At 41.2% G+C, this 25,306-nt stretch overlaps 1 protein-coding gene and 1 long non-coding RNA gene across 4 annotated transcripts; one reads left to right on the forward strand and one right to left on the reverse strand.

Annotated features, from left to right (window-relative positions):
• Positions 1-447: 447 nt before the first annotated feature.
• Positions 448-1,066, reverse strand: LOC129171539 (uncharacterized). The gene is made up of 3 exons (XR_008566808.1): positions 855-1,066; positions 701-778; positions 448-528 (listed from the first exon to the last, which is right to left on the reverse strand). It is a non-coding gene; the product is annotated as an uncharacterized LOC129171539 (long non-coding RNA).
• Positions 1,067-1,172: 106 nt separating this feature from the next.
• On the forward strand, positions 1,173-24,051 carry LOC129171504 (serine/threonine-protein kinase/endoribonuclease IRE1-like). 3 transcript variants are annotated; one of them, XM_054760204.1, is made up of 22 exons: positions 1,173-1,434; positions 10,896-11,016; positions 13,063-13,096; positions 13,211-13,283; positions 13,444-13,516; positions 14,680-14,802; positions 15,169-15,270; positions 15,356-15,617; positions 16,073-16,151; positions 16,403-16,562; positions 16,651-16,766; positions 16,859-17,056; positions 17,729-17,993; positions 18,079-18,169; positions 18,246-18,435; positions 18,520-18,619; positions 18,701-18,900; positions 21,195-21,342; positions 21,409-21,536; positions 21,791-21,914; positions 22,789-22,856; positions 22,927-24,051. In XM_054760204.1, the coding sequence occupies exons 1-22, from the start codon at positions 1,363-1,365 to the stop codon at positions 23,371-23,373; spliced, it is 3,174 nt and encodes a 1,057-aa protein (XP_054616179.1). In that variant the 5' UTR covers positions 1,173-1,362; the 3' UTR covers positions 23,374-24,051. The 3 variants fall into 3 exon arrangements, with proteins under 3 accessions (XP_054616179.1, XP_054616178.1, XP_054616180.1); XM_054760203.1 differs by lacking the exon at positions 1,173-1,434 and adding an exon at positions 1,452-6,834; XM_054760205.1 differs by lacking the exons at positions 1,173-1,434; positions 10,896-11,016; positions 13,063-13,096; positions 13,444-13,516.
• Positions 24,052-25,306: the final 1,255 nt, after the last annotated feature.

Below are 25,306 nucleotides of genomic sequence, written 5' to 3' on the forward strand. Positions count from 1 at the left end.
AAAAAAAAAAAAAAAAAAGCTGTGAGCTCCTGGTATTACTGGTATTTTTGCAGTAGATCTTAAAAATCAAGAATGCACTTGTCATATAGAGGATCTTAGCATTTTTAAAGTAGAACCTCAAAAACAGCAGAGCACTCCTATCACAAGTATCGTTGACTAGCATTAATGGTGCGTCTGATTTTACTTGAAAGGTTTAAGATATTAAGAGCCCATTCACATCATAGCCCTACTATGGTGTATTATTTTACAGGAAACAAGATAAATTTGTTCTTGCATGCATTTTTGTCACATGATCTGTGTAGTGCTTAAAAAAAAAAAGGCCAAGAAATCCCAGTTAGAACATTATCTTTTATGGCATTCTTTATCTGAGCGACACCAAAATATCACTCAGGTTTGAAGCATGGTGCCTAGTGAGTATCAAAACAGGAAAATAAAAAGGCAGCTATGTGGAGGAAATCGTTTTATTTAAAGACTTGCGTTGTTTTTTTTGTGTCAAGTGTTGGACTTCAAGCCATCAAGGGGCATTTCCTGAAAGAATAAATACAAGCTATTAGTAAAATCAAAGATAAAAAGGGATAGCTATCCATTTTTGATGAGTTAAATCAGATTTCAAAGTTGACTTCATTACACATCAGAAGTCTAACGCACAATAATCATCATGTTCAACCACAAGGTACTTTTATTTTGAAAACGTTCTTACGCTTTGACGCCACGTGCTAAGCCATGCTCGACTTCGCCACGTGGCTAGGCCAAACTCCTTGCGGTCTGACGTTCATTCCTAAAAACAAAAACTATATTAGTAATGATAACCACGATACAAATAATTTATGTCGAGGTTAAATACAATTGCTTACCTTTGACTTTTTTCCAGCGTTTGCGGGCTGGTCATGCGGAATGACGCATCATATGCGACAAATGAGCGCCGAGTTAGTGTTGTAAAATAACTAAACAGCTTTTCATGTGTCACAAAAACCACTAGAAAACAAGCATATCACGAATTTAACCGCCATCGTAAACCACGCTGCTTCTTACTAACACAGCCGTCTAACCACCGTGCTTTCCCGTCTTCTGCAATGAAACCGGAAAATACGTATCTTGTTTATACTACTTCCGGTATGCGGGTTCTGTTCTTGTATTGGCTGACTTTACTTGTCTGCTGCCCCTCTCCTACACTCCAGTTGAACGTCGACACAAGTCCCACCCCCACAGGTTTCATTTCAGGAAGCGAAGAGCTAACTCGCCGCTTAAGGCCCACAATGTTTTTTTTAAGGCTTGATAAAGCATCGCACAACACTTGACGTTATCTATGGAGTGAATAAAGCTCCAAACCAGTTGTCTTACTTCGGGCTTAGACCTCAAATTATGGACTGGACAGTGATCAGACGGGCCCTGGTGTGGTACATTTTGCTTTACTACGCCGCTCTACCACAAAGGGTAAGAAGGCTAACTCACAACGCTATTATGTCTTAACTTACTATTTCTCTCAATGTTACGCTTGTGTTTATATATTTAATAAAATCTAGTCAGTCAGGAATTATTTTTTCACGTAAATGTTGGCTATTAGCTTGACAATGAATAATGCGTGTAATTGTGACAGAAGGAGGCTATAGCTAGCTTTTTTTGTTTGCTGTTGCGCTTCAAAAGTTAGGAGACCATTAAAATACTTAATTGTTCGTATTGATTGTTTTCAAAAGATAATGATTTTGCAGTCATGTAGCTTGGGCTACAATATGGCTGCTGGACAGAAATGTCAGACAAGTGTGTTATTTGCACAACGTTGAGTTGATTCATTTTTACACAAAACCAGTTTTACCGTCTTTAAAAGTGAATCGTACAGAAAGCAACGTGTGGTATCATGTATGATGATTCAATCACAAAGCCAATACACAACAACGTAAGCGTGATGTGATCCGCTTCATGCGTGTTCACTTTATGAGCAGTGCGTAGAGTCAATACAAACACAGCTAGCTACTACTGACATGTGTGAAGAGCGCAATGCTACTAAACTTTTCAAGAGAACATCTATCACTGGTGAAGCTTACAGAGGATGAGACGACTTCTTAAAGGAGACTTTGGACTTTGGATGTGAGATGTGTGAATACAGTGGTGCGGCCCTAGCAGAACTTCCATGTAGCATGTTGATGGGCTCCAAGTGAGGGAGTAGTTGGCGGACCCAGTGTCTTAAGTTGATCAGTGGGTAGAGCCCATGCAAAATCAGCTAGCTAATAACGTGTGAAGATCATAATAGAAGTTACTGTATGAAGAGTCCAAGGAGTAGTGTACTGTAGAACCCTACAAAGACTCCAGTTAGCAATATTTGTATCATGTATTTTAGGTTTGGACCTTTGACAGTGTGTAGAGCCCATACAAAGCCAGCTAGCGACTAAAGCCCACAAGGCGTAGTATAATATAAAAGAGTCCAAGGAGTAGTAAAATGTACTTTAAGTTGAGGAAGTGACTTAACTGTTGTTCTTTACACAGGAAGCCATACAAGCGTTTTGGTGTGTTATGTCAGATCCCCATTTTGTAACCCTTTTTATTTCTAGTTGAATCAATTTGCAAGTATTTGCCCAGGCAGGTTGGGTGCCTTGCTCAAGGGTACCTGGAGTCAGAATGCAGATGAGCATCTTTTGAATAACTAATTGCAGTAGTCACAACAGGACTCAACTTTCCAAAGCCCAAGTCCTAATAGTTGTCCTCAGTTTTCTTCTTCTTTTTTTTTTAATTGCACCTTCTTATGGAATCACGACTTTCTCAATTCAAAACTTATTTTCCGAAAAGGATGACATTTTTCTTGTAATATTCAAACGTTACTATTGTAAAAACATTGCTCTTTGTCATAAAATTTATGTTAAACATACCAACAACATATTAGTATTATCATACTCGTCATAAAATTATTATATGGCCTCATAAAAATACTACATTATGTACCGGTAATTAAGTTTTTCATCATAATATACAAATTCTATTCCTGTAAAAAGTACGACTTAACTCCCATGTCATTTATTTTTTTCCCTCAATATAAAACTGTGTTCATGTAAAACTACCAATTTTCTTGTAAAATTGCAGCTTTTTAAAAAATAAGACATTTTTTCCTCATAATATTCTTTATTCTCATAAAATCCTTATTTTATTCTCTCAAAATGTTGTGTTATTGCAACTTTATCCTTGCAAAATTGCAACTTTCTTCTCATAAAATACATTTGACTTATTTTTTTAAATACTGAAATATTCTTAAAACAAAAATCATGAATGTTTTTCCTCATAAAACTGCCACTCTTTATCTTGTAAGATTACAATTTTCATAAAATTAATTAAAAAACATTCATAAACTAGAGACGCACTCGAAGAGCACAGACCGCCGCCTAGCGCCATAGTTCCCCCCATAATTTGATACACACCAAAATAATAATACTACATTTTTTGGATCAGTCTTTGATATTTTGCAGAACCTGTTGGAAACTCGTCCTGTATTTTTTTTTTCCAAGTACTCTGACCATATTTTGTGGAGTTATATGCACAAATGCCGAAAATGGTCTTATCTCGCAATGTTCAAGAATCCTTTCAAAAATTCCTGCATCCAGACGGTGATCTGGATCACCCCCAAAATTTAATCTGTTCTTCTATATCCCATTTCCGACAATTCCTGAAAATTTCATCCAAATCCATTCAGAACTTTTCAATTTATTTTGAACACAGATAAACGTCGGCTGCGCTTGTGCTTTGCAGAGGTAACAATTCATAAAATAAAAAGTTGGGTTTTTTTGCGATATTCCAACCATAAGAATGTGGCAATGACAAGTTATTACCTTTCTCTTCAATTCATACATCTATGGGCCTTTATCAATAGAAATATGATTTCTTTTGTGTGCCTCAGCTGATGTTTGTTGCCTTTTAGTAAATTACTGGTCACTATGACCCGTTCGACTGTCAGATTAAACCAACACAGGCTGCTTTCGTCCCCAAAATATATCTAAAAAAAAGTTGTGTTCTCGTGCTATCTTATCACAGCTGCAGATTGGTTGTGCTTTGACTGAGTGTGCCAACACGTGACACACACTACTGAAACAACACCACGCTGCCGATAAAGACTCTGACATTTGCTTAAAGCGATCTGATCGAGGGTAAATACATGGCAAATACACGGTGATAACTTCTGCTGACTTGACACCTCAGTAGGTACGCCTCTACCACACCTATATACGCCAATATTTTCACACGTAATGTAACATTTTGCCGTATCTCCATTTTGGCGTCTGTCAGCTTTGCACAGCCCTTAAGGGAAACCAACAATATGCTATAATTATAGGAGTGTGGTTGGTGTGACCAGATATGCATCCATTTTTGGCTCCATTGTTGTTTTATATGGTAACTCATTACAGCAGCAATGGTGCATGGTGAATGTCATGTGTGGCTTCCCCTATGGGCTGTGTGAAAAATGTTTTATTTACGGTAGTGTGAAAAAGTATTTACCCCCTTCCTGATTTCTTTTTTTTGCATGTTTGTCACACTTAAAATGTTTCATATCATCAAAACATTGAAATATTAGTCAATGACAACACAACTGAACACAAAATTCAGTTTTTAAATGAATCTTTTTATGATTAAAAAGCTAATAACTGGTTGGGACCCCTTAGCAGCAACAACTGCAATCAAGTGTTGGCGATGACTTGCAGTGAGTCTCTTTTTGTGACCTCTTCGATGAGTTGTCGCTGCACTCTTGAGGTAATTTTGGTCGGCCAGCCACTCCTGTGAAGGTTCACCTGTTCCATGTTTTCCACCTGTTCCATGCTTTAAGCATTTGTGCATAATGGCTCTCACTGTGGTTTGCTGGAGTCCCAAAGGTTCAGAAGTGACTTTATAACCTTTTCCAGACTGATAGATCTCAATCTCAGTTAAGTTATGTTTTAACGAGGGGGCAATCACTTTTTCACCCAGGGCCATGTAGGTTTGGATTTTTTTCCTCCCTTAATAAAAAGTTTCTTTTAAAAACTTGCATTTTTTTGCTCAGTTGTGTTGTCATTGACTTATTTTTTTGATGATCTGAAACATTTAAGCGCGACAAACATGCAAAAAAAAAAAAAGAAATCAGGAAGGGGGCAAACACTTTTTCACACCACTGTATCATTAGAGGAATGCTCAATGACCTAAGGGCACGTAGATGTCCTGCCCCTGCCCCTGCAGAGAGGTTTTGCTGGATGGCGGCCATGTTTTTCAAACAATCCTGCTCAGATTTTACACACATGTGCCTGTCAGTCTCCTAAAGGTGTGTCCCAAATGTTGTGCTGATTCAACCAAACACCCTAAAGTTACAGTGTGGTTGAGCGCATTGAGCTGTGTGAGAAATTTCAAGTAAATCCGACTTACCAGGTTTAATAACAACGCCACCATGTGGTGTATACATCCATCCATCCATCTTCTATGCCACTTATCCTCACTGGGGTCGCAGGTATGCTGGAGCCTATCCCAGCTGACTTCGGGCGAGAGGCGGGGTACACCCTGGACTGGTCGCCAGCCAATCGCAGACCATGTGGTGTACTTTGTCAGAAAAATAATAGCACTGGCAACACAGTAGAGGTGCATGTTTTGACAAACGTTCACTTTTGTGTGCAGCGGTTCGGGAGTAGAAGAGTTCCATTACACAAACATATGTCCTAACTTTTTCACATGACTTTAATCTAGCCTAAGAACTCCAAATAAGTCAGTGGAGATGGACTGTTTTGACTTCTGAGTTGAGCACTTAATCCCCTGGCAATGGTTGGTTGGCGATAAGACTTCTTCTACTGTTGGTTGAAAGCATCTTGGTCAAGTCTTCCCAAAATGCCACATTAGGACCATGTTGTCCTCTTAAGTATTTCAGAGTCCTGTCCTTTGATGTTTTTAAAAATAGATATTTTTTCCCCCATCCTTCAGTTGTGATTCTAAAGGAGCAATACAAAAAATAACGTGCTAGAATGGGAAGAACACATAATTTACTAAATTAATTGGAATGAGCACTTTTGTCAACTTTTCCCTCAATTATCCATACTGCTTATTCTGTTTGGGGCCTGTGTAAGTGCGCTAGCCTATTGAGCAAAAGTAGGACTACAACCTGGACTGGTTGCCAGTGATGTACAGTTTTGTAATACTACGGGTTGCCACTACATGCCTCACGTGGGGTTTTGTTATCTATACAACGGTGAGCTAAACTGAACTGAAACGATGTGATAGTTGTCTGTTTTAGTTGGTCAGCGATGCAGTGCAGTGACACTTCACCCTGCTGAGAACCTTGCTGTCAGGGAACACTGGCTAGAGCGCTTGAGCTGAAAGTCTGGCCGCACTCCAGATGAGGAAACTGAAAATCACAGATGTTGGAGCCGCCCAGTTCTGCAGTATTATGAAACTGTCTTAAACAAGAACTGGACGTGTATACCATGGTCAATGATGAACAAATGAGAATCTTAACTTGGAACAGATGTCACTGCATTTTTGCTGCCAAAAAAGCTTTTAGATGTTTGATGTTATGAGTGGGCATATGCTTGTGGTTGAAACATACTGGTTTAAAGGGGACCTGCCCTCCCCTCACTCTGCTTCGCTCTGCTCCGTTCACCGTGTTAGCAAGTATGGCTCCCAAGTGATGTTTGTTCGGCTGTGCCTAAAGACATAAGCGTCAGGCAGAAGTGGTTGGAGTTGCTGATTCCCGGCCAGCAAGAACTCAACTGTCAACGGCACTTCACACGGGACTGTTTTGTGAACATGGGCCAATACGAAGCCGGATTATCCACCAAACTGTTGAAGTGCGAAGCCTTTTCAACGTTACTTGGTCGTGTTGAAGAGTCAGAAGAGCAAGCTGTAAGTAACAATTCATCAGTGTCTTTACTGTTTATTTTGTGTAAGTAATCGGACAAAAGTGGTTGTCTGTGTAGCATTATACAGTGCATACAGCGGAGGGAGTGTGACCAATCACAGTGGAGTGGGCTCGGCGGGAGGCGTGCCTGGAGGAGCGCCGGGGTGGAATAAATGACATAGACAATAAATGACAATAAATGGCTGGTTATCGTGTGTAGCTCCTATATAGGAGTCCAGAACTCAATACAAATGGTCCCCTTTAAGTAGGGATACACCAATTCACATTTTTTTCACTTCCGATCAGATCCCGATACAGTCGTCTCGTCACATCCCGCTTCGAATTTTGCGGCTTCATTATCGCGTTTTTTTCAAAATATATTAATAACTCATCGCTGTTTCATGGTTGACTACAGCCTATTGTTAGTCAAAAAAATATGCATGTTCCAAAGCAAATCTTACACATTTTTGGCCTAAATTAGGCATTTTTAAGCATAAAAATAAAAAAAATATATACTCAGAAAACACATTGAAAGACACAGCGTGATATGTAGTATTCCACACTGGTCATTAGGCGTCGCTAAACTAAGCCAACCCCGCTAGCTTTCATTCACGCGCCTTAAGAGAGGAGTTTCAACGTTTTTTCGGCAACTTTCGCCGGTGTTTCAGGTTGGCGTGTCGACATGTTTTGTTCCAGAGGGGGTGTGCCAGTGTATGTGATGAGATTCCGCCACGATTGAGCGGTCCGCCGAACATGAATATCACAGGGCCCTTGGTTAAGCTGATCTGTCCCACGACGGTCTAAACCCAGCTCACGTTTCCTGTTAGTGGACAACACAGCTTATTGACTCCTCTCTACAGGCGTGTATGATATTGTCGCGACCTTGTTTTTGTGTTGTGTAGAGCATGTGTGGAGACGGCCACGTTAGCTGACACTCTTTTGGATATGTTTGCTGATATTCTTTTAGCTACGTATGCTGACATTACTAAAGCTAGGGCCCTATGATTTCCATGACAAAAGAATTGCGGAATTGGCCAATAAAAACGGAATTTACTGGAACGTCTGTGTGGGGAAGTATTTCCCCCAGCGCCCAAACACTAACCCCCCACTCCGCCCACACTGAACTAAACATGTTGAAATGGCTGCCTAAAACACTTGGAAACTCCTCTCTTACGGAGCTTGAATGGACGCTCGCGGGGTTGGCTTAGTTTGGCGGTGCGGCTATGTCAGCTGTGCGTTTGCGACTCAGGCTGGATGAGTGTTTACACCTGTTTGTGTTGTACCGCTTCAATGTAAGTGAGTGTTGTGCAATGCCTCGTGCAGGTTTTGAGTGAAAAAAGACGAGAGGCACGTTTATTCTTGCACCCAGCTCGTCTTAATTGTCAACGGTGATTCTCAACACACACAACACACTTCCTTCCGGCCTTTAAAATAAGAGCACTGTTTGCCACAGCTTGTCTAATTGTGTAAACAAAATAAGGCGATTGGAATTGCATTGGTGACTACATCTTCCTTAATCACAAGCACAGGCATTACAGTTGGTTGAGGATTTTGTCGCGATATGTGCAGATCTCAGTAGAAAAGTTAGCCACGCTACATCCTTTTCTGAATTCCTGGGCAAAATTGTCCAATAATGTATTGCATCAATAAATGTAAGGATTTTTACATTAAATTAATGGACATTTTATTCGCTAACCCCAAAAGTACAGCGTTGTGCTGGTAAAATAAGTGCAAAAGGTAAAAAGCAGAATTCTAAAAACTTTAAACTGAAAAAACGGAACGAAAAATAAAAGGGAATTTGTGAAAAAATAAAACGGATTTCATAGGGCCCTAACTACTAAAGCACACATGTAGTTCATGATTGGACATCTCCCTTGTGGCATCTGCAATTTCTAATATGTTGGTATCGGAATCCGACATCAATACTGGATCTGATCGGCCCCATACCTAGTTTAGAGTCCGAATACAGTTGTGTTATGCTGGAGAGTTCGTGGGAAGCATCACAGGTGCACAGCGTTGACATACTTGCTGGAATAGGATGTGAGATTACAGCAGGATCTTCTTGTTGCATATCAGCACTAATTTACAGGCTTGCTCCTTCCTGTTTTTGTGCTTGAACTCAAGTGCACATAGGGTTAGACAGTCTTTTTAATAGTGTTTCTATAATGGGAGCGATGGCGCCCCAAGGGGGTTGTCTCGGGTGAATCAATGGGTGCATTTGCGCTCATGCCGGTCTTAGCAGCTCTTGGGGGGCTTATTTGTTGTTCAGATTAAGAGCACTTGAAATCCCCTCCTCTTACTTCGCCCGCCACCCGCTTCCACCCATCAGAAGTAGCTAAATGCTGAGATGAGTGTATTAGTAATTATAGATGGGTAATCTGCATTATGTACAGAGTTATTTGCACTGCTCCCCCCCTAGAGGACTGTTGAAGGGGATTAGTGAGAGATTTCAATCAATACCACCGAGGTCCAGCAAGGGAAGGATGTTCTTTTCTGCTTCTTTTTGCGAAGAAAACAGCATTGCGGCATTTTTCTTTCCGGCTTTGGTTTGTAGAATTGGGCCACTCAAAATGACAAAATAAAGAAATGCATAACAGAGAAGAAAAGCTAATAAAATTTGCTGCATTTTCAGAATTCCATCCGCTACACTTATGTTCAAATAAGCCAAATCATGTGGTGTACTCGCTGTGGAATGATTCTAGCTGAGAGTGTCTCAGAAAAGTGAGTACACCCATCATGACAATGACGTCATTGTCTAATTTGGTCATAACACATATGCATGTCATTTTTATGGACCATCATAATGTGTTTATGAGTGGGGCTAACAGGCAGTGTAGAGTATTAAACCCTGAATCTTGTGCATGGAATTTTTGACCACTCTGAGGTTCCGGTCAGAGAACACAAAGACTTGGAAGTGTACTCACAGTGCTTTATTTTAGTAAGTAAACTCAATGTTTCCATCTTATATACATATAAACTCAATATTAATATAAAAAATGGCAGCAAATATACTTGCATAATATTCATATTCATATTCACAACTGTAGTCTTAAATCAGCATGTGCAAGTTAGCTGTTTTGTTTTGCCGTTAGATGCTATTTACTAAATAAACACAGCTGTCATTCTAATTATAATCCATCCATCCTTTTTCTATGCCGCTTATCCTCATTAACGACGCGGGGGTATGCTGGAGTTTATCCCAGCTGACTTCGGGCGAGAGGCAGGGTACACCCTACTGGTTGCCAGTCAATCGCAGGCCACACAGACAAGGAATTATTCACACCTATGGACAATTTAGAGTCGCCAATTATCCTAACATGCATGTTTTTGAAATGTGAGAAAACCCACTCACGGGGAGAACATGCAAACTCATGCAAGCGGAGAGTCAAACCCAGGTCTTCCCGATCTCCTGACTGTGTGGCCAACATGCTAACCGTGTAGCCTTCCAACTATAATAATAAACTATATATACTAACTATCAACTATAAGGTAAATTCAGATTTTTTTGCTCATGTGACCTGCATCTTGATTTTTTCATGTCAGTGCGAACAGCACAATTCCAGTTTTTTCAAATGCGACTCAGGCCTCATTCCTATGTAGATATAAATCAGATATGTATGCGATGCTACTATGGTATGAACGGGCTGGTCTCATATATCCGACCTATACATCATCGAAAGGCGTGTACTGTATTGCCGTGCTTCTTTTGGTTAAGAAAATATTGACTCCCATTGCACAAAATCCTTGAAATTGCCACAAACGCGCCAAAGGGAGCACACACTGCCACAATCGGTACTCTGTAAAAACACGGAAATGTGTGTCATGTCGTACTTGTGCGCATGCACGTCACTTCCTGGATGCTTTGCATGCTTTGTAATGTGAACGGCTGCACAAAAAATCAGATTTTATCAAAGAAAAAGAAGGAATACTGCCATAAAAATGCTTACTTGTCAGTGCGTACTCTTGTTGTACCCAGCTAAGCTAGTTATAAACATGGAAATTAGGTGCTAAGTGTTGATGATCAACAAATTGATGTGTTTCTGTTGTATTTCTTTTATCTATTCAGGGGTTTTGCAGCGCCAGTACAGTTTCTCTCCCGGAAAGCCTGCTCTTTGTGTCTACCCTGGATGGAAACCTGCATGCTGTGAGCAAGAAATCTGGTGCAATCAAATGGACGCTGAAAGAAGGTTAGAGGCGTTTTGACCAAAAGGCGCACATTGAACATGCTTTTGTATTGCACGCAGATTCCGTACTATTTCTGGAGATGTTTAAAGAATGTATCGAGTTGAATGCCACCAATGAAATGCCTGTAATGATATTTTTATCATCGCATTTAAGGTTACCCTTAAAAAACATGGCTGGTACGATGTCTTTCAATGCTCAGTGGTTTGCTTGCACTATTAATAATATTCAAGTATTTGGTCATCTAAATTAACGTTCTTGTTATTGACTTTCTCGGCCTTATTGTTTGTATAAGTTTGCTCGTGAAAGAGTTTCCAGGATTGCTACAGATGTGGTGTTTGGGATGCACTTGAGTAACGCCATGAGATGTTCTGTTGACAATATGGAACGTGTGTAATGATTAACAGGGAGAGGGGCAAATATAGCCTGGAATCAAGGTCAGGAGTGGGCAAGGGCGAGCAACCTGGATAGTTTCAGTGCTCATGGACGGCCCTGCAAACTGTGGACTTGCGTTAGATAAGATAGACTTTGCTAGATATGTTGTTTGTGTGATTCTTACACTACATTCTTTTCTTATAGTATCTGTATAGTACCTGTCAAGACAAGGGAAGGGTTTTATATAGTGGAACCTCAAATGGCCATCGTGAAAACTTTATTAACTGTGCAGGCAACATTTTCTCTAACATTCTTAACAGTCATACAAGTTTAAAAAGAAGTTAGCCACTGTTGGAAGTTAGACATAAGACAATAAAGCACATGTTGGTTTTTTTCAACATTTTTAACTGTCGCACAAGTGTAAAGAATTTAGCCACAACAGTAGGGCTGTCAAAAAACGTTAATGACAGTAACACATTTTTTCCCCTTAATTACGTTTAATTAAGTTGAGCATGCGCACCATTTCAAGCCACCTTTCTCTGTTATGACGATAGACGGAGGCACAATAGCGTCCCCACACAGTGTGACGCTCTTTTAGAACTTTATTCTGACCTGTACGCATCAACAGCAGTGCAATTCCAACACCATAGATGTATCAACAACTTGCAGACACGTCTCTAGTCCTCCTCGGAACGACAATTACTCATTGTTACTAGTCAGCGCGGTGCATTCAGGGACACTCTGACTTCACTCACGTCGTCTATATTCTGTATGTGTGGTTTAAATGAACAGAAAGGCAAACAAAATCAGGAAGTGTATATTCTTAGATGTTCTTATCACTCATTAATAGGGATGTCACAAGATCTCGGGACTCCCAGAAAATACATGTACACTCAAAACTTAGGGCGGCCGAACCAGTTTTTAGGTTTAGGGGGCAATCACTTTTTCACACAGGGGCATGTAGGTTTGAATTTTTTCTCCCTTAATAATGTTTCATTTTAAAAAACTGCATTTTGTGTTCAGTTGTGTTGTCATTGACTAATATTTTAATTTGTTTAATGGTCTGAAACATTTAAATGTGACAAACATGGAAAAAAAAAAAGAAATCAGGAAGGGGGCAAACACTTTTTCACACCACATGACATGTTGTTGTGATGAAGACAGGGAACAAACAAAGTCGTCTGTGGATGTTGACAAATCCACTCCCACTCCCACATGCACTCCACTCCCACTGTGGCATCTTAGCTTAAAAAAAGCGCAGCGTTTTATTTTGTGCTTCTTTTTTTTTTTTTTTTTTTTTTTACCACCCTTTGCAACTACACAGTTGATTAGTGACGCTTGTTTAACCAAACAGTTATTGACCACCCTCAGGTAATCCTATAACACCCAACCCCCCTTACACAGAATATAATTGTTGACCCCTCCAGGCACCTCTAAAGAGATCAGCACCATCTGGTCCACGCCCTGTATGTTCACACTAGGAAAGTGTGGTGTTTGTCATGTAACAATGCTCACAATGCACTCACATTGATTTAGGTTAAGAATATTTGATTATATATGATGTGGGGTTAGCTTCCTTTGTTACACCTGTTACACAGCTTCTTGCTATACAACTACTCATCACAAACCATTGTTATACATTAACTTTGAATGGCAACTCATCTCTTTCACTGCAGATCCAGTTCTTCAAGTCCCCATGCACGTTGCAGAGTAAGTCATTTTGTGTGAGGATCTTACTTCCAATTATAATTGCACAATCACTTATATGCAACTTAAACTAATTGCTAGTTGTCATTAGCGTGATTGTTCTTTTTTCACTTGCAGGCCAGCCTTTTTGCCCGACCCCAATGATGGCAGCCTGTATTCCTTGGGTGGAAAGAACAACAAAGGCCTTACAGTAAGAGGAAACAGCTTTAGCAAAAAAAAAACATTATTCTCTCCCTGTAGATAATTTGTCATGAATTATGGCACCTTTACTCTGCAGCTCCTTGCAAAGATTATTTTAAAATGAGCAGGATTTTCCAGTTATCTCATGTTAATTCATTGTTCTCAAACAGAAATTACCATTTACTATTCCGGAGCTGGTCCAAGCGTCTCCGTGCCGCAGCTCTGATGGAATCCTTTACATGGGTAAGGCCAGTTACCATCAGGAAGTTAAGCATTTATCCATTTTGGAGGTCATTAACGTGTTAAAGGGTTGCTTTTCCGTGTGAACTTCTGGCTACATGCAAACACATTAGAGTCGTCGCCCTGCAGTTGCATGCCGTGAATATACAATAGGTGAAAGATGATGATTACTGTGTATGGCAGCTGTGTAGCTTTCATTTGTCATTCAGCTGAAGGCAAAATTGAGCATTCGGATGAGTCATAATGGAAGTAAAATATGGCGAGATAGCATACATTTACAAGAGTAGTCATGCAAGAGTTACTTGTACTGTATCAGAGAGAAGGATGGGCTTAGTAAGCAATTAAATGGTGGAATTGTGTAGGGATGTCTGGTAATTTCGTCCTGAGATTTGCATAAAAATGATATCGGTTAGTAACGTGTTCCACTCAGCAACAAGCTTGCTCGTTCAGTATGTCTGTTGTTTAGAATTATTTACAAGTTTGACCTTAATAAGAGGCCTGCTGATGTTGTGCAAGTTCAGCATGATGAAAGGACGGCCTGACATTAGTTTGAGGGAAGAGCTGCTGCCATTGTCGGTATCGGTCGATATCAGTACCAGTAATGAAGTGCTGGACAATATCGGTATACCGGATATCGGCAAAAAGCCAATTTCAAGCATTTGTAGAATAGTCTGTAGTATTCAAGCAATTGTGCAATATGACATGCAGTTCTGGCTGCAACCAGCAGCGGCACTGTCGATTCAAGCTCAAATGCCTAAAGAATGAAAAACATGAAATCAGCTAGAAGAGGTTGAGCTACTTCATCTCAGACGTGCATTATGGCACAACATGCCAGGAGTCTCAGTGACATTCATTTTTTTCTGCATGCTAAATTAAGGGAATTTCATCAAATGCTTAATAAGACACGGCAAGGAAACAGGAGTTCAGGACATGATTTGAAATATTATTTTTAATGTGACGGGAGTATCTCTCTCTGGTGTCTTTATGGAGGTTTTTGAGGATGTGGCCCATAGTCGACGCCATGTTGTACTTGTACTCCTTCAGGTCGAGACTGAATCAACAGTGCCTCTGCTGGTTGCAGCCAAGTAGTGCAATCCCTTTTAGTATTCTAATGAATCAAGTAATCGGTCATTGTAGGTGGTAAATAGCTTTGTGTGTGTGTTTAGGTAAAAAGCAGGATCTGTGGCACGTGGTGGACCTGTTGACTGGCGAGAAGCAGCAGACACTGACGTCGTCCTTCGTTGACATGCTGTGTCCTTCTTCATCTCTGCTCTATCTGGGCCGCACGGGTAAACAAAACGAACGCCGTCTACTAGCAGGGCAGGCTGACCTTTTTATTCTCCTGGGTGGTCATTCATACGTTAGTCTATTTGCATTGGACCTTAGTGTTTGACCAAATGCACGAATGTTGACAGCCTTTCCTCCACCCTGCAGCCTGATGTCTGATGATGAGGTTTAAGTGTCATGTTCATTCCCAACACCGCAAATACAGGATTTAGTTTCACGTGTTTACACTTGTATGCATTCACACCCTGATATAGATACTGGTCACTTTTCGGCATCACATGTCTAGCTTTTGTGAATGTTACATAAGGAAAACAATGCTTTCACTTGTATATTATCCTCTCCTTGTGAATGTGTTCTCATGGCTACAGAATATACTATCACTATGTATGACACCAAAAGCCGTGAATTGCGCTGGAATGCCACCTATTCCGACTACGCCTCCACCCTTCCTGATGATGACACCAAATACAGTAAGTCACCAGGACGCTCTCGCTCTTTTGCGACTTCCCTGATGCATGATGTCGGTTCCTTACTTCCTGGTGATCCTCCCTTCAGAGGTGGCCCATTTTGTGTCCAACGGTGACGGCCTGGTGGTGACGGTGGACAGCGAATCTGGCGATGTCCAGTGGGTGCAGAATTATAACTCGCCAGTGGTGGCTATGTACATCTGGCAGCATGAGGGCCTCCGCAAGGTTCCCCACACTAATGTTGCCGTGGAAACTTTGCGCTACCTCACGTTCATGTCTGGGGAGGTGGGCCGCATCACCCAGTGGAAGTACCCCTTTCCAAAGGAGAAGAAGCCAGATAAAAAGTTAATGTAAGCGCATTTTTACTGACAATCATTTTGGAAAGGATGTTGCATGTCACCAGTCATATATCATTAGCTAACATGTTTTGTGTGTTGTGTATTTTTGTTTGAATATTATGAACTTCTGTTTCATGACCCAATTAATCAACAATTGACAGAATTCTTAAAAATCGATTAGTCAATGAATCCATTATTGTGTGGTAGGGACAAGAAATTGGTGTAGTGCCACTCTGCAGTACTGCTTTATTATTATAGTTTCATCTTTAATCACACCTGCTTGCTTATTTTTAACATGAAAAACAGTACTTTTAGCGGTTGATTCACGCTTTTCATTCACCACTGATGGGGTGCTCAAAAGGTTTTCATTTTCAGTCCCCTCTCTAGCTCACTTCCCCTAGTTTTGTCACATCTCTTTATCGGTGAACAGTCATTGGTGAATTTATGTATTTTTCCCCCTCTTTTAGGGACACTTTGTATGTGGGTAAATATTCCACCAGCTTGTATGCGTCTCCCTCCCTGGTGCATGATGGAGTCACTGTGGTGGTGAGTGGAAGACATTAAAATAAATTACCATAATATATTAACATATTACATCTAGATATTTACATTGTCATATTTGCATTCCCAAGGACCGTGAGCAGTTTTTTTTACAGTCTATAGCAAAGGCGATAATAAAATAACATATTGTGTGGCATCCTTGGAACCACCCTTGAGTAAAATACTGTTGTAGAAGAATACATTCCTCCGTGAGGAAATTATTTCTGAATTCCTTAAATATTTGATTGTATGTGCAGCCTCGAGGCAGCACCTTCCCCATGCTGGAGGGTCCAGACAGCCAGGAGACGGACGAGGACAAAGAGTGCGTTATCACGCCGAGCACCAGCGTCAAGTTCAACGCAGCGCTCCGTGAGAGACACCGCATCAACTTCATGCGCAACTACCTGCTGCTCATTGGTAAGGGTATATAAGTCTATAATGAAGCACCATGTTGTCTTTCTTTGTACTTCTGCCACAAAGGTCTTAGCTCACTTTTTAATGTCAGGCCACCATGAGACCCCCCCTGAAGCTCACAACAAGATCCTGGAAAAGTTCCCCGACAGCTTTCCTCGCAATCAAGGCAACGTCATTCCACCTACCAACAACAAGAAAGGAGAGGAGGTGTGTATAAATGTGTCATAAAGTCACTGGTGAGTATATACCATATACAATGTATATGTTTCTCACGCCTCCTCCTCTCTTTCATATGGTAGAAGGTGAACAATGTTGTCATAGATGACGCCCCACCTTCGACTCCCTTGCCCGACACATCAATCCAAGAGCCCGGGATCAGTGGCCGTACTGTCCGTCTGGAGGCCTCTGTGGACTCCATGCTGAAAGACATGGCCACCATCATCTTCTCCACTTTCCTCCTGGCTGGCTGGGTGGCCTTTGTGATCACTTACCCCAAGGCAAGTCAAATTCTACCATCTAGTGGCCTGATAGTGTAATTAAAGTAAACTTTACTCGATAGTCATGATTAGGAATTTCTACAGTACTATATATATATATATATATTATTGTGTCCTGTCATTTACCTTTTTGTTCATAAAATACAGTATTCAATAGTGTTTTCACCTAAATAACCCAAAATGGAGACAAACAAAGTGACAGTACGTAACTCATGACAAAACAGGCAGTTGGTGTCCACGTGGTGTCTCGCTGCCACATCGTGCCTTTGGGAACACTTACATCAAAAATCACATCTTCAATTAAGGTAAAAGTAACCTTAAATGTTCATGTATCCCTTTAATTTGTCATTTATATGCATTTAAAACTATAAAACCTGTTAATTTTTGAGAGTCAACCGCTGATGACATCATATATACAGGCTACGTAGCTGACTTCCGGTTCCATTTTGTTAGCAAGCTAGCTTCATTGTTCGAAGCTAAGGACGCTCTATGATCAGTTGCATTGTATTAGTAACTCAATAAGACGCACGGCATATTGTGTGCGAACCAGAAAATGCATGCAAACCGAGGCAAAATGTCGACGTACATTTTCATCGTTGAAACACGCTAACTGAGGTTCCACTGTACCGGACAGTTTCAAGAACTTGTACTATATGTCTTCTGTTGTTGCAGAGTGTCCACAAGCAGCAGCAGCTTCAGCACCAGGAGTTCCAGAGACAGATGGAGGAGAGGTTGGATATGCTACAGAGGCAGCAGCCTTTCCCCGCCGCAGACATGGGGCTTGCTTTGGCCCCAGACGGCGACTACCTGGAAGTGGCTCAACCTCGCTCTGAATGCTCAGACCACAGCAGTCCAAACGTCACCCCGCGTGCCTCAAACCACTCCAATCTCTCCGTTTCTGAGCTGGGCAGCTCTGCCAATGAGCATGAAGACGGAGGTAAAAAAAAATAAAAACAAAAAACCTGCCATTAAGGCTGGATGAAGAGGAAGATTTTTTACAGTTTGTTACTTGTCTTATGTAGAGGATGACTCCAACATTGTCAGAGTGGGCAACATAACATTCCATCCCAAACAAGTGTTGGGTCATGGTGCTGAAGGTACCATCGTGTACAAGTAAGTGTACAAAAGATAGTATGAGGCTATTGTTCCTTGTTAGTTCCTCAATGACACATAGTGTTCTCTCCTCTAGGGGTCAGTTTGACAACCGCCCGGTGGCAGTAAAAAGAATTCTTCCAGAGTGCTTCAGCTTTGCAGATCGTGAAGTTCAGCTTCTGAGGGAGTCGGACGAGCACCCAAATGTCATTCGATACTTCTGCACCGAGAGGGACCGTCAGTTCCAGTACATTGCCATCGAGCTGTGTGCTGCTTCACTTCAGGAGGTTCAAAATTGCTAATTAAAAGATTTATTTCTGACCTTTCATGAAGCTGTGATGTGAGTTTAACTTTGTGATGGATCTGTGCAGTATGTAGAGATGAAGAATTTTGACCGTCACGGACTTGAGCCTGTTATGCTGCTGCAGCAAACCATGTCAGGACTTGCCCATCTGCACTCCCTCAACATAGGTAATTTAAAAAAATAAACAAACAACCCTTGTTGTGTATTGCTGTTATTTCACCCCTTATCTTTGACCTGTCCCCCTGCAGTCCACAGAGACCTGAAACACCACAACATCCTGGTGTCCATGCCCAACGCCCACGGCCGAGTACGGGCTATGATCTCTGACTTTGGCCTGTGCAAGAAGTTAGCAGTGGGCCGTCATAGTTTCAGTAGACGGTCTGGTGTGCCGGGGACAGAGGGCTGGATCGCTCCTGAAGTGCTCAGTGAGGACTGCAAATACAACCCAGTAAGGAAAAAAAAAAGCGTAAAAGGATCATTTGTATTTTTAGAAGAGGGAAACGACACTCACACACAGTTGTCCCTCATTGTGGTTCGAATTTTACAGCTTCACTCTTTCACGGATATATTAACTAATACGGCCTATTAGTAAAACCAAAATAATGCATGTTTAAGCAAATTTTACATTTTTTTGCCTAAATGAACCATTTTCAACTATAAAAAATTGCTAAATGGGCTAAAATACAAATACAAGTCATTCAAATTATGACTGCAGTATTTGTACATTGGTCAGTAGTGCCATTGAGACAAATTAATTGAGACAAGCACCAGAGTTGAGCTATAATAACGCAAGTAGAAAATATTCCATTTATAAAGAAGAAATTCTACTTAGCGGAAGTTCACTAGTTATCATAGTCATGTCTGGGACAAATTAACCGTCATAAACAAGGGATTATTGTACTTCCACATATCGCAGCTATTTATGTACTTGACTGGCAAGGGGTACCAATAGTAAACGCACAGCTCAATGAATTAGAATATCTTTGAAGAGTTAAGTTATTTCAATAGTTCAGTCTAGGCCTGTCACGATAAGAAAGTTTGCTGGTCAATAATTGTGCTATACATTTTCGACGATAATCGATAATTTTAACTTTTTTTTAGACCATGTCACATTAGAGCCACTAGATGGTACTCAAGTGTAGTGTATTTGTGTGAGGCACAGAAGATGCCTACTCACTTCACATACCCTGGGTATCGCGACCTCGCACCGCCTGGCACTGGCACTATACTGTACATTCACTTTGCAGATCAAAAGTAACCGGCAACCACCGGGACGAATGCCCCACAGCACATCCACTGGAACTGTGGCATTCGGCTTAGAAACCATCGCTTTTGTAGTTTCATTCATATTAGCGTTTGCTTGCCAACCGCTAGCTAGCACTCACTGTATTCAGTCACTATGTAGCTAGCCCCCGCCTCCACGTACTGTGAAAAAGATGCTGAATAGCTGACAGGCTCACTCTTTCCTTAATTTGACTATACAACCAATGCGCTCAGACACAGGCAGAGTGAACCCTCTTGTCAACCAGCCTGTGTGCTACAGCAAGACGAGGAAGTGGAACAGGCTACTTACATGTCGTTCATTTAATGTATCAAGGCGTCAAAATTATCAACCTTGTTTTTTTCCATCGTTCGATTAATCGTTTTATCGATTATCGTGACAGGCCTAGTTCAATCCAAACAGTCAAACTCTTGGGTTTTATAGACTACTATGGGGCGGCAGTATCTCAGGAGGTAAAGCAGGTTGTCCAGAAACCAGAAGGTTGACGGTTTGGTGCTGTTTTGTCCCTGGGCAAGACTTCACACATCTTGCCTGTGGTGTGGTGTATGAATGTGAAAGAATGTTTGGTCAGTGAGGCCGTAGGTACGAATTGGCAACCACGTTTTCGTCAGACTACCCCAGGGCAGCAGTTGCTACAGATGTACTGTATGTACGTAACCACCACCAGTGTGTGACTGAGGAGTGAATGAATAATGGGTTCACTTCATTGTAAAGCTTTTGGGAGCCTTGAAAAGCACTATATAAAAATGTAATCCATTAATACTATTAGACAAAGAGTGAAATATTTTGAGAATGTTTTTCTTATTAGATTACAGCTAATAAAGGTCAATATCTGCATAAAATTTTTAAATTGTCAAAAGGTTCAATGTTGTAAACACAGCAAATGAACTGCAAAATCTTCCTGAGCCTGTAATTTGTCTTAACTGAACTCCTGAAATCAAATACATTTTGCATAATATTGTAATTTGTTGAGATCCACATGTATATATTTTAATAATTATGAAATACATATACAGTATTTCAAGTCTATCTGTTGGGTTACGGATATGTAATTGTTATACTGGTATGTTGTGCTAATTTGATCACATACATAATAGAGGGCATTTGTAGAAAAGGGTCCGAATAAATGAAAGAAGGAGTAAAAACACCCAATTTTGTAATAATATATTTTTCAACCCTTTGTCTAAAACATAAAATGTCATTTTATAGGCAAAAGATGAGTTTATTAGAGGTAGCGTGCTTATTTCTGCTATTAGACAGATTTGCATTAGACAAATTAAATTGCTAGTCAACAAATACAAATTGAGGCCCGGCATCTTTCCATAAATTAGGCCACTATTTTTGAGGAAATACGCTCAACATTGATGCTCATGAAGCTTACTGCATGTTAATTTGAATAGAGTTACTGTATAGAATAGTCTGGCTTACCTCCTTTTTCTCATTTCTCTGTCACGTTTCAGACCTGTGCTGTAGATATCTTTTCCGCCGGGTGTGTTTTTTACTACGTGGTGTCCCAGGGTAGCCATCCTTTTGGCAAATCCCTGCAGAGACAAGCCAACATACTTCTGGGAACATACAGCCTGGACCATCTGCAGACAGACAAACACAGTGAGGGCCGTAACTAAAAGTTTGTTTGGGATGACCTGCATGTTTTTAACCCTTGATCTTAACCAGGTGACATTGTAGCCAGGGAGCTAATAGAGCAGATGATGAGCATGGAGCCTCATCGGAGGCCTTCAGCAGAGTGTGTTCTCAAACACCCTTTTTTCTGGAGCCTGGAGAAGGAACTGCAGTTCTTTCAGGTACACACACATGTCTTGAATGTATTTGCACTGTACAGCTTTGTGAAATACAAAGTGCATAGTTTTCCTCATTGAGAACACATGCTTCTTTGTTAGATTATTAATCAGCTACAGTGCCCTCTCGTGAACATATCTGGAACTGGTTGACAAACTGTACAACACTATTGCTTGCATCTTTATGTGTAAACGTATGACCACATTCAACTTGTCAGCACATTAGATGTTTACCAAAGGTGTGTCTTGTGTTGCCGTAGGATGTGAGTGACAGAATAGAGAGGGAACCGCCGGATGGACCAATTGTGAGACAGCTGGAGCGAGGAGGCCGGGCTGTAGTCAAGGGTGACTGGAGAGAGCATATCACAGTGCCACTGCAGACAGGTTATGAGACCACATACTGTATAAATCACTCTACCGTGACATTAAATGTATTCACTAATTACTTCTCACATTGTCGCTTTTCCAATGGCAGAAAGGTATTATTTCTAGTCCAAGCATACCGAACTAACACCACATGGCCCCTCAGACTGGCTGACTGACGTCGACATTAGCGGCTGCCGACATTGCCAAAATCGAAGCCGAAACTAACCATTGCTTGCACATTGCACAGGGCACATATAGACAAACAACCATTCACACTCACATTCATACCTATGGACGATTTAGAGTCGCCAATTAACCTAACATGCATGTTTTTGGAACATGGGAGGAAACCAGAGTACCCGGAGAAAACATGCAAACTCCACACAGAAAAATGCCCAACGGAGATTCGAACCCAGATCTTCCCGATCTCCTGACTGTGACTGTGTGGCCAACATGCTAACCACCAGACCACCATGCGGCCCAATCCTAATAAATAAATAATAATAATAATAATAAATATCATTATGTCTACTCTATTTGGTAATATGAATGTACAAGGTGACTATAGGGGTGTTACAGTATGTCATGTCTAGTGGGCTCTAATAATGTTAAAAAATGTATTTAGAAAGTCATAAATATGTTTTCTATGCTCCTACTACAAAAATATTCCATTTATAAAGAAGGGAAAAATTTGCTTATCACGGTCGGGTCCGGAACTAATTAACAGCGAGGGATTACTGTAAATACACATGCTCACGTCAACTTACCCTCTGGATGTGCCTTAGCTTTGGGCGATGCAAAGTGATAGTCCACAGTCTCCACTTTGTGCAGTGCTCTTTTGTAGCTGACCTCAGTCCGCTTTTGAATAAAATTTGCTTTTGTCGGCTTACAGATCTGAGAAAATTCCGTTCCTACAAAGGTGGCTCAGTCAGAGACCTTCTTCGTGCAATGAGAAACAAGGTAAGAGTAGTCAGATGATAGTCCTGTCAAAAGCATTTTAAACCTCCCTCCTGCTGTGTTCCTTCCACAGAAACATCATTACCGGGAGTTGCCCACAGAAGTCCAGGAGACTCTAGGCTCCATCCCAGATGACTTTGTCTCCTACTTCACCTCCCGCTTCCCCCACCTGCTCATGCACACATACCTAGCCATGCGGACCTGCGCATCTGAGAGGCCTTTCCTGCCTTACTATTCCAAAAAGGCCAAACTGGAGGCGCCACAAACACAAACTGAACAACAAACAAACACAACCCAACACAAAGGGTCCACGCAGACATCACAGCACGTGCAAGGGGGTCAAAGTTCAGGCGAATGTGAAGCCTCTTCATCATTACCGCACAGCCCTTCTTCTTCTCAATCGCCAGTTGAGACCCAGTCAGACCTGCAGTGTCACACACTGGCCTCAGAACCCCCAACACGTGATCTCAGGCAAACTGGGGCCATTCAGCCAGACACTTTGGGCAATGGAGCAGTGTGATTACTTGAAGAACTTGTGGGACCAGTTGCTGCGTGTGTGCTGGTGAGGACCAGGCCTGCAGTGCCTGGGATGCGCTCGCCCAGAGCAGCTGTTGCATCCTTATTGAAGTGCCTTCTGAGTTAAATGCAAAGAACCGTCCACAAGTCTTGACAACCAAAAAGGGCTGTCGGGTTTTGTGTTGTAGCTGAACTGAGCAAGAAGGTTGTTTTTTTTTGTCCAAAAAGTGTATTTGTCCAAAAAATTATCTGGCCTTCTATTGTGGGAATTGTGTAACGTGGGTAGTTTTATTGTGCAATGTTGTATTTTTCAGTGAGTTTGTTCACTGCACAAATACTGTATGAATATTTTTTTACAGACCGATTCAGAATTTGGATCGTCAATGTGGCAGATGTGCCTTTTTTTTATTAAATAACACATGAAAGAACTCAGATCTAATTGATGCTAAATCTGCTTGTTACTGCTGCTAAGTGCTTCTCTTTGTCAATCAAGACTTGTGTACATATGTGCTACAAGTGGACTGTCTCCTGAGGCTTTTTTCAGGATATGAACACTGCAGATAATTTTATTAATGTTATGTGGTTATCTTTTTACCCCCAATATGACTTCAGAGGTTAGTCTGTAGAGTGCTCATGCGTGTCAAAGTGAAGTGAATGACTTGCACATTAAATTCTATTTTGTTTTATACTGACAAGGTGTTTTATTTGCAGACTTGGGAGTATTTAAACGTGCTGTGTAAAGTACAATAATGCTCTAGATCCTAGGTTCCCAAAGTGCGGTACGCAGATTGCCGTAGGGGGTATGTGGAAAAAAATTAAAAACGGCTTGACTACATTAGCGCCGAACATTGAGATTTACGTAATGCGCTCGAACGCCTCAAGCCTGCAGTATAGTGCAGAAGAAATGTGACGGGATGAAGTTCTGTGTGCGTTAGATGAACAAATAAGTTTGATGATGTTGTGCATTAAACGTTTAATCTTTTAAGATTTTTCAATATCACGAGCATTTAAGGATAATTTGATACGTTATTATGTAATAAAACAATGTAGCATCCTGCACAGTATCAAGCTGGAGGGCAGGCAAAATCATGTCTCAGATTAGGTTCAGGAAGCCAAAGGAGAAGGTTTGGAGGTGATCAGAGATGTTCCACGATGGTACCACATGGCTGGATGTTGTGGAGGTCCATCCTGATCATGATTATCTTTACTAGTTTAAAGCTATCTTCTTCTATGTGTGTTTTTTGAAAGCAAAGAGTGGATTTATTTTGTGTTTACATGATTCAGAAAGATGATTTTCTTTTAAAATGGTTAGTGACATGGCAGTGTAGATTATCCCTGCAGACCCACTTGATGGACAATGTTGTGGACAGTGGAAACATGCACCAGTCCAGATGATGTCTCACTGACAGACACAATACATCTTTGCTGTTGGAATCCACACAGCAACACTAACTAGTTTTGCGTTCTCTCGCAAAAGTTCCTTTTTTTCCCATATTTTTTTTTCTCCATGTCTCTTCGGGGGATCCGTGCATGACAAACGGCCAACATGTTAAGAACTTAGAGAGTGAGATAAACGGAAACTCCTGGACAACTAGCAAAACACCGTGGAGAACGTCCAAGAGCCCATGGAGTGACAGCAGGGATGGGCATACACCGAAAGAGCCAATCGACGAGTTATCCGCGGTCTTCGACTGGAGCGACCGTTTTCCGCTTGGTCTTAGTGCCTGTACAATTTCAATTTAATAAAGCGTAACATTAAAGCGAAGCAATAAATAAGAAAATAAACGGTCGTTCATTAGCCCATTTTTGGTCGGCCCACCGGGGAACCTTCGGGTACTCCCCATGGCCAATCCACCCCTGTAGATGCCTTGCACGTGACTGCAGAAAAATAGGTCAACCGGATGTAGACGCGTTCTGCACATGCGTAGAACCTATTG

Source organism: Dunckerocampus dactyliophorus, chromosome 18 (assembly GCF_027744805.1).
Source record: "Dunckerocampus dactyliophorus isolate RoL2022-P2 chromosome 18, RoL_Ddac_1.1, whole genome shotgun sequence".
NCBI classification, from domain to species: domain Eukaryota; kingdom Metazoa; phylum Chordata; class Actinopteri; order Syngnathiformes; family Syngnathidae; genus Dunckerocampus; species Dunckerocampus dactyliophorus.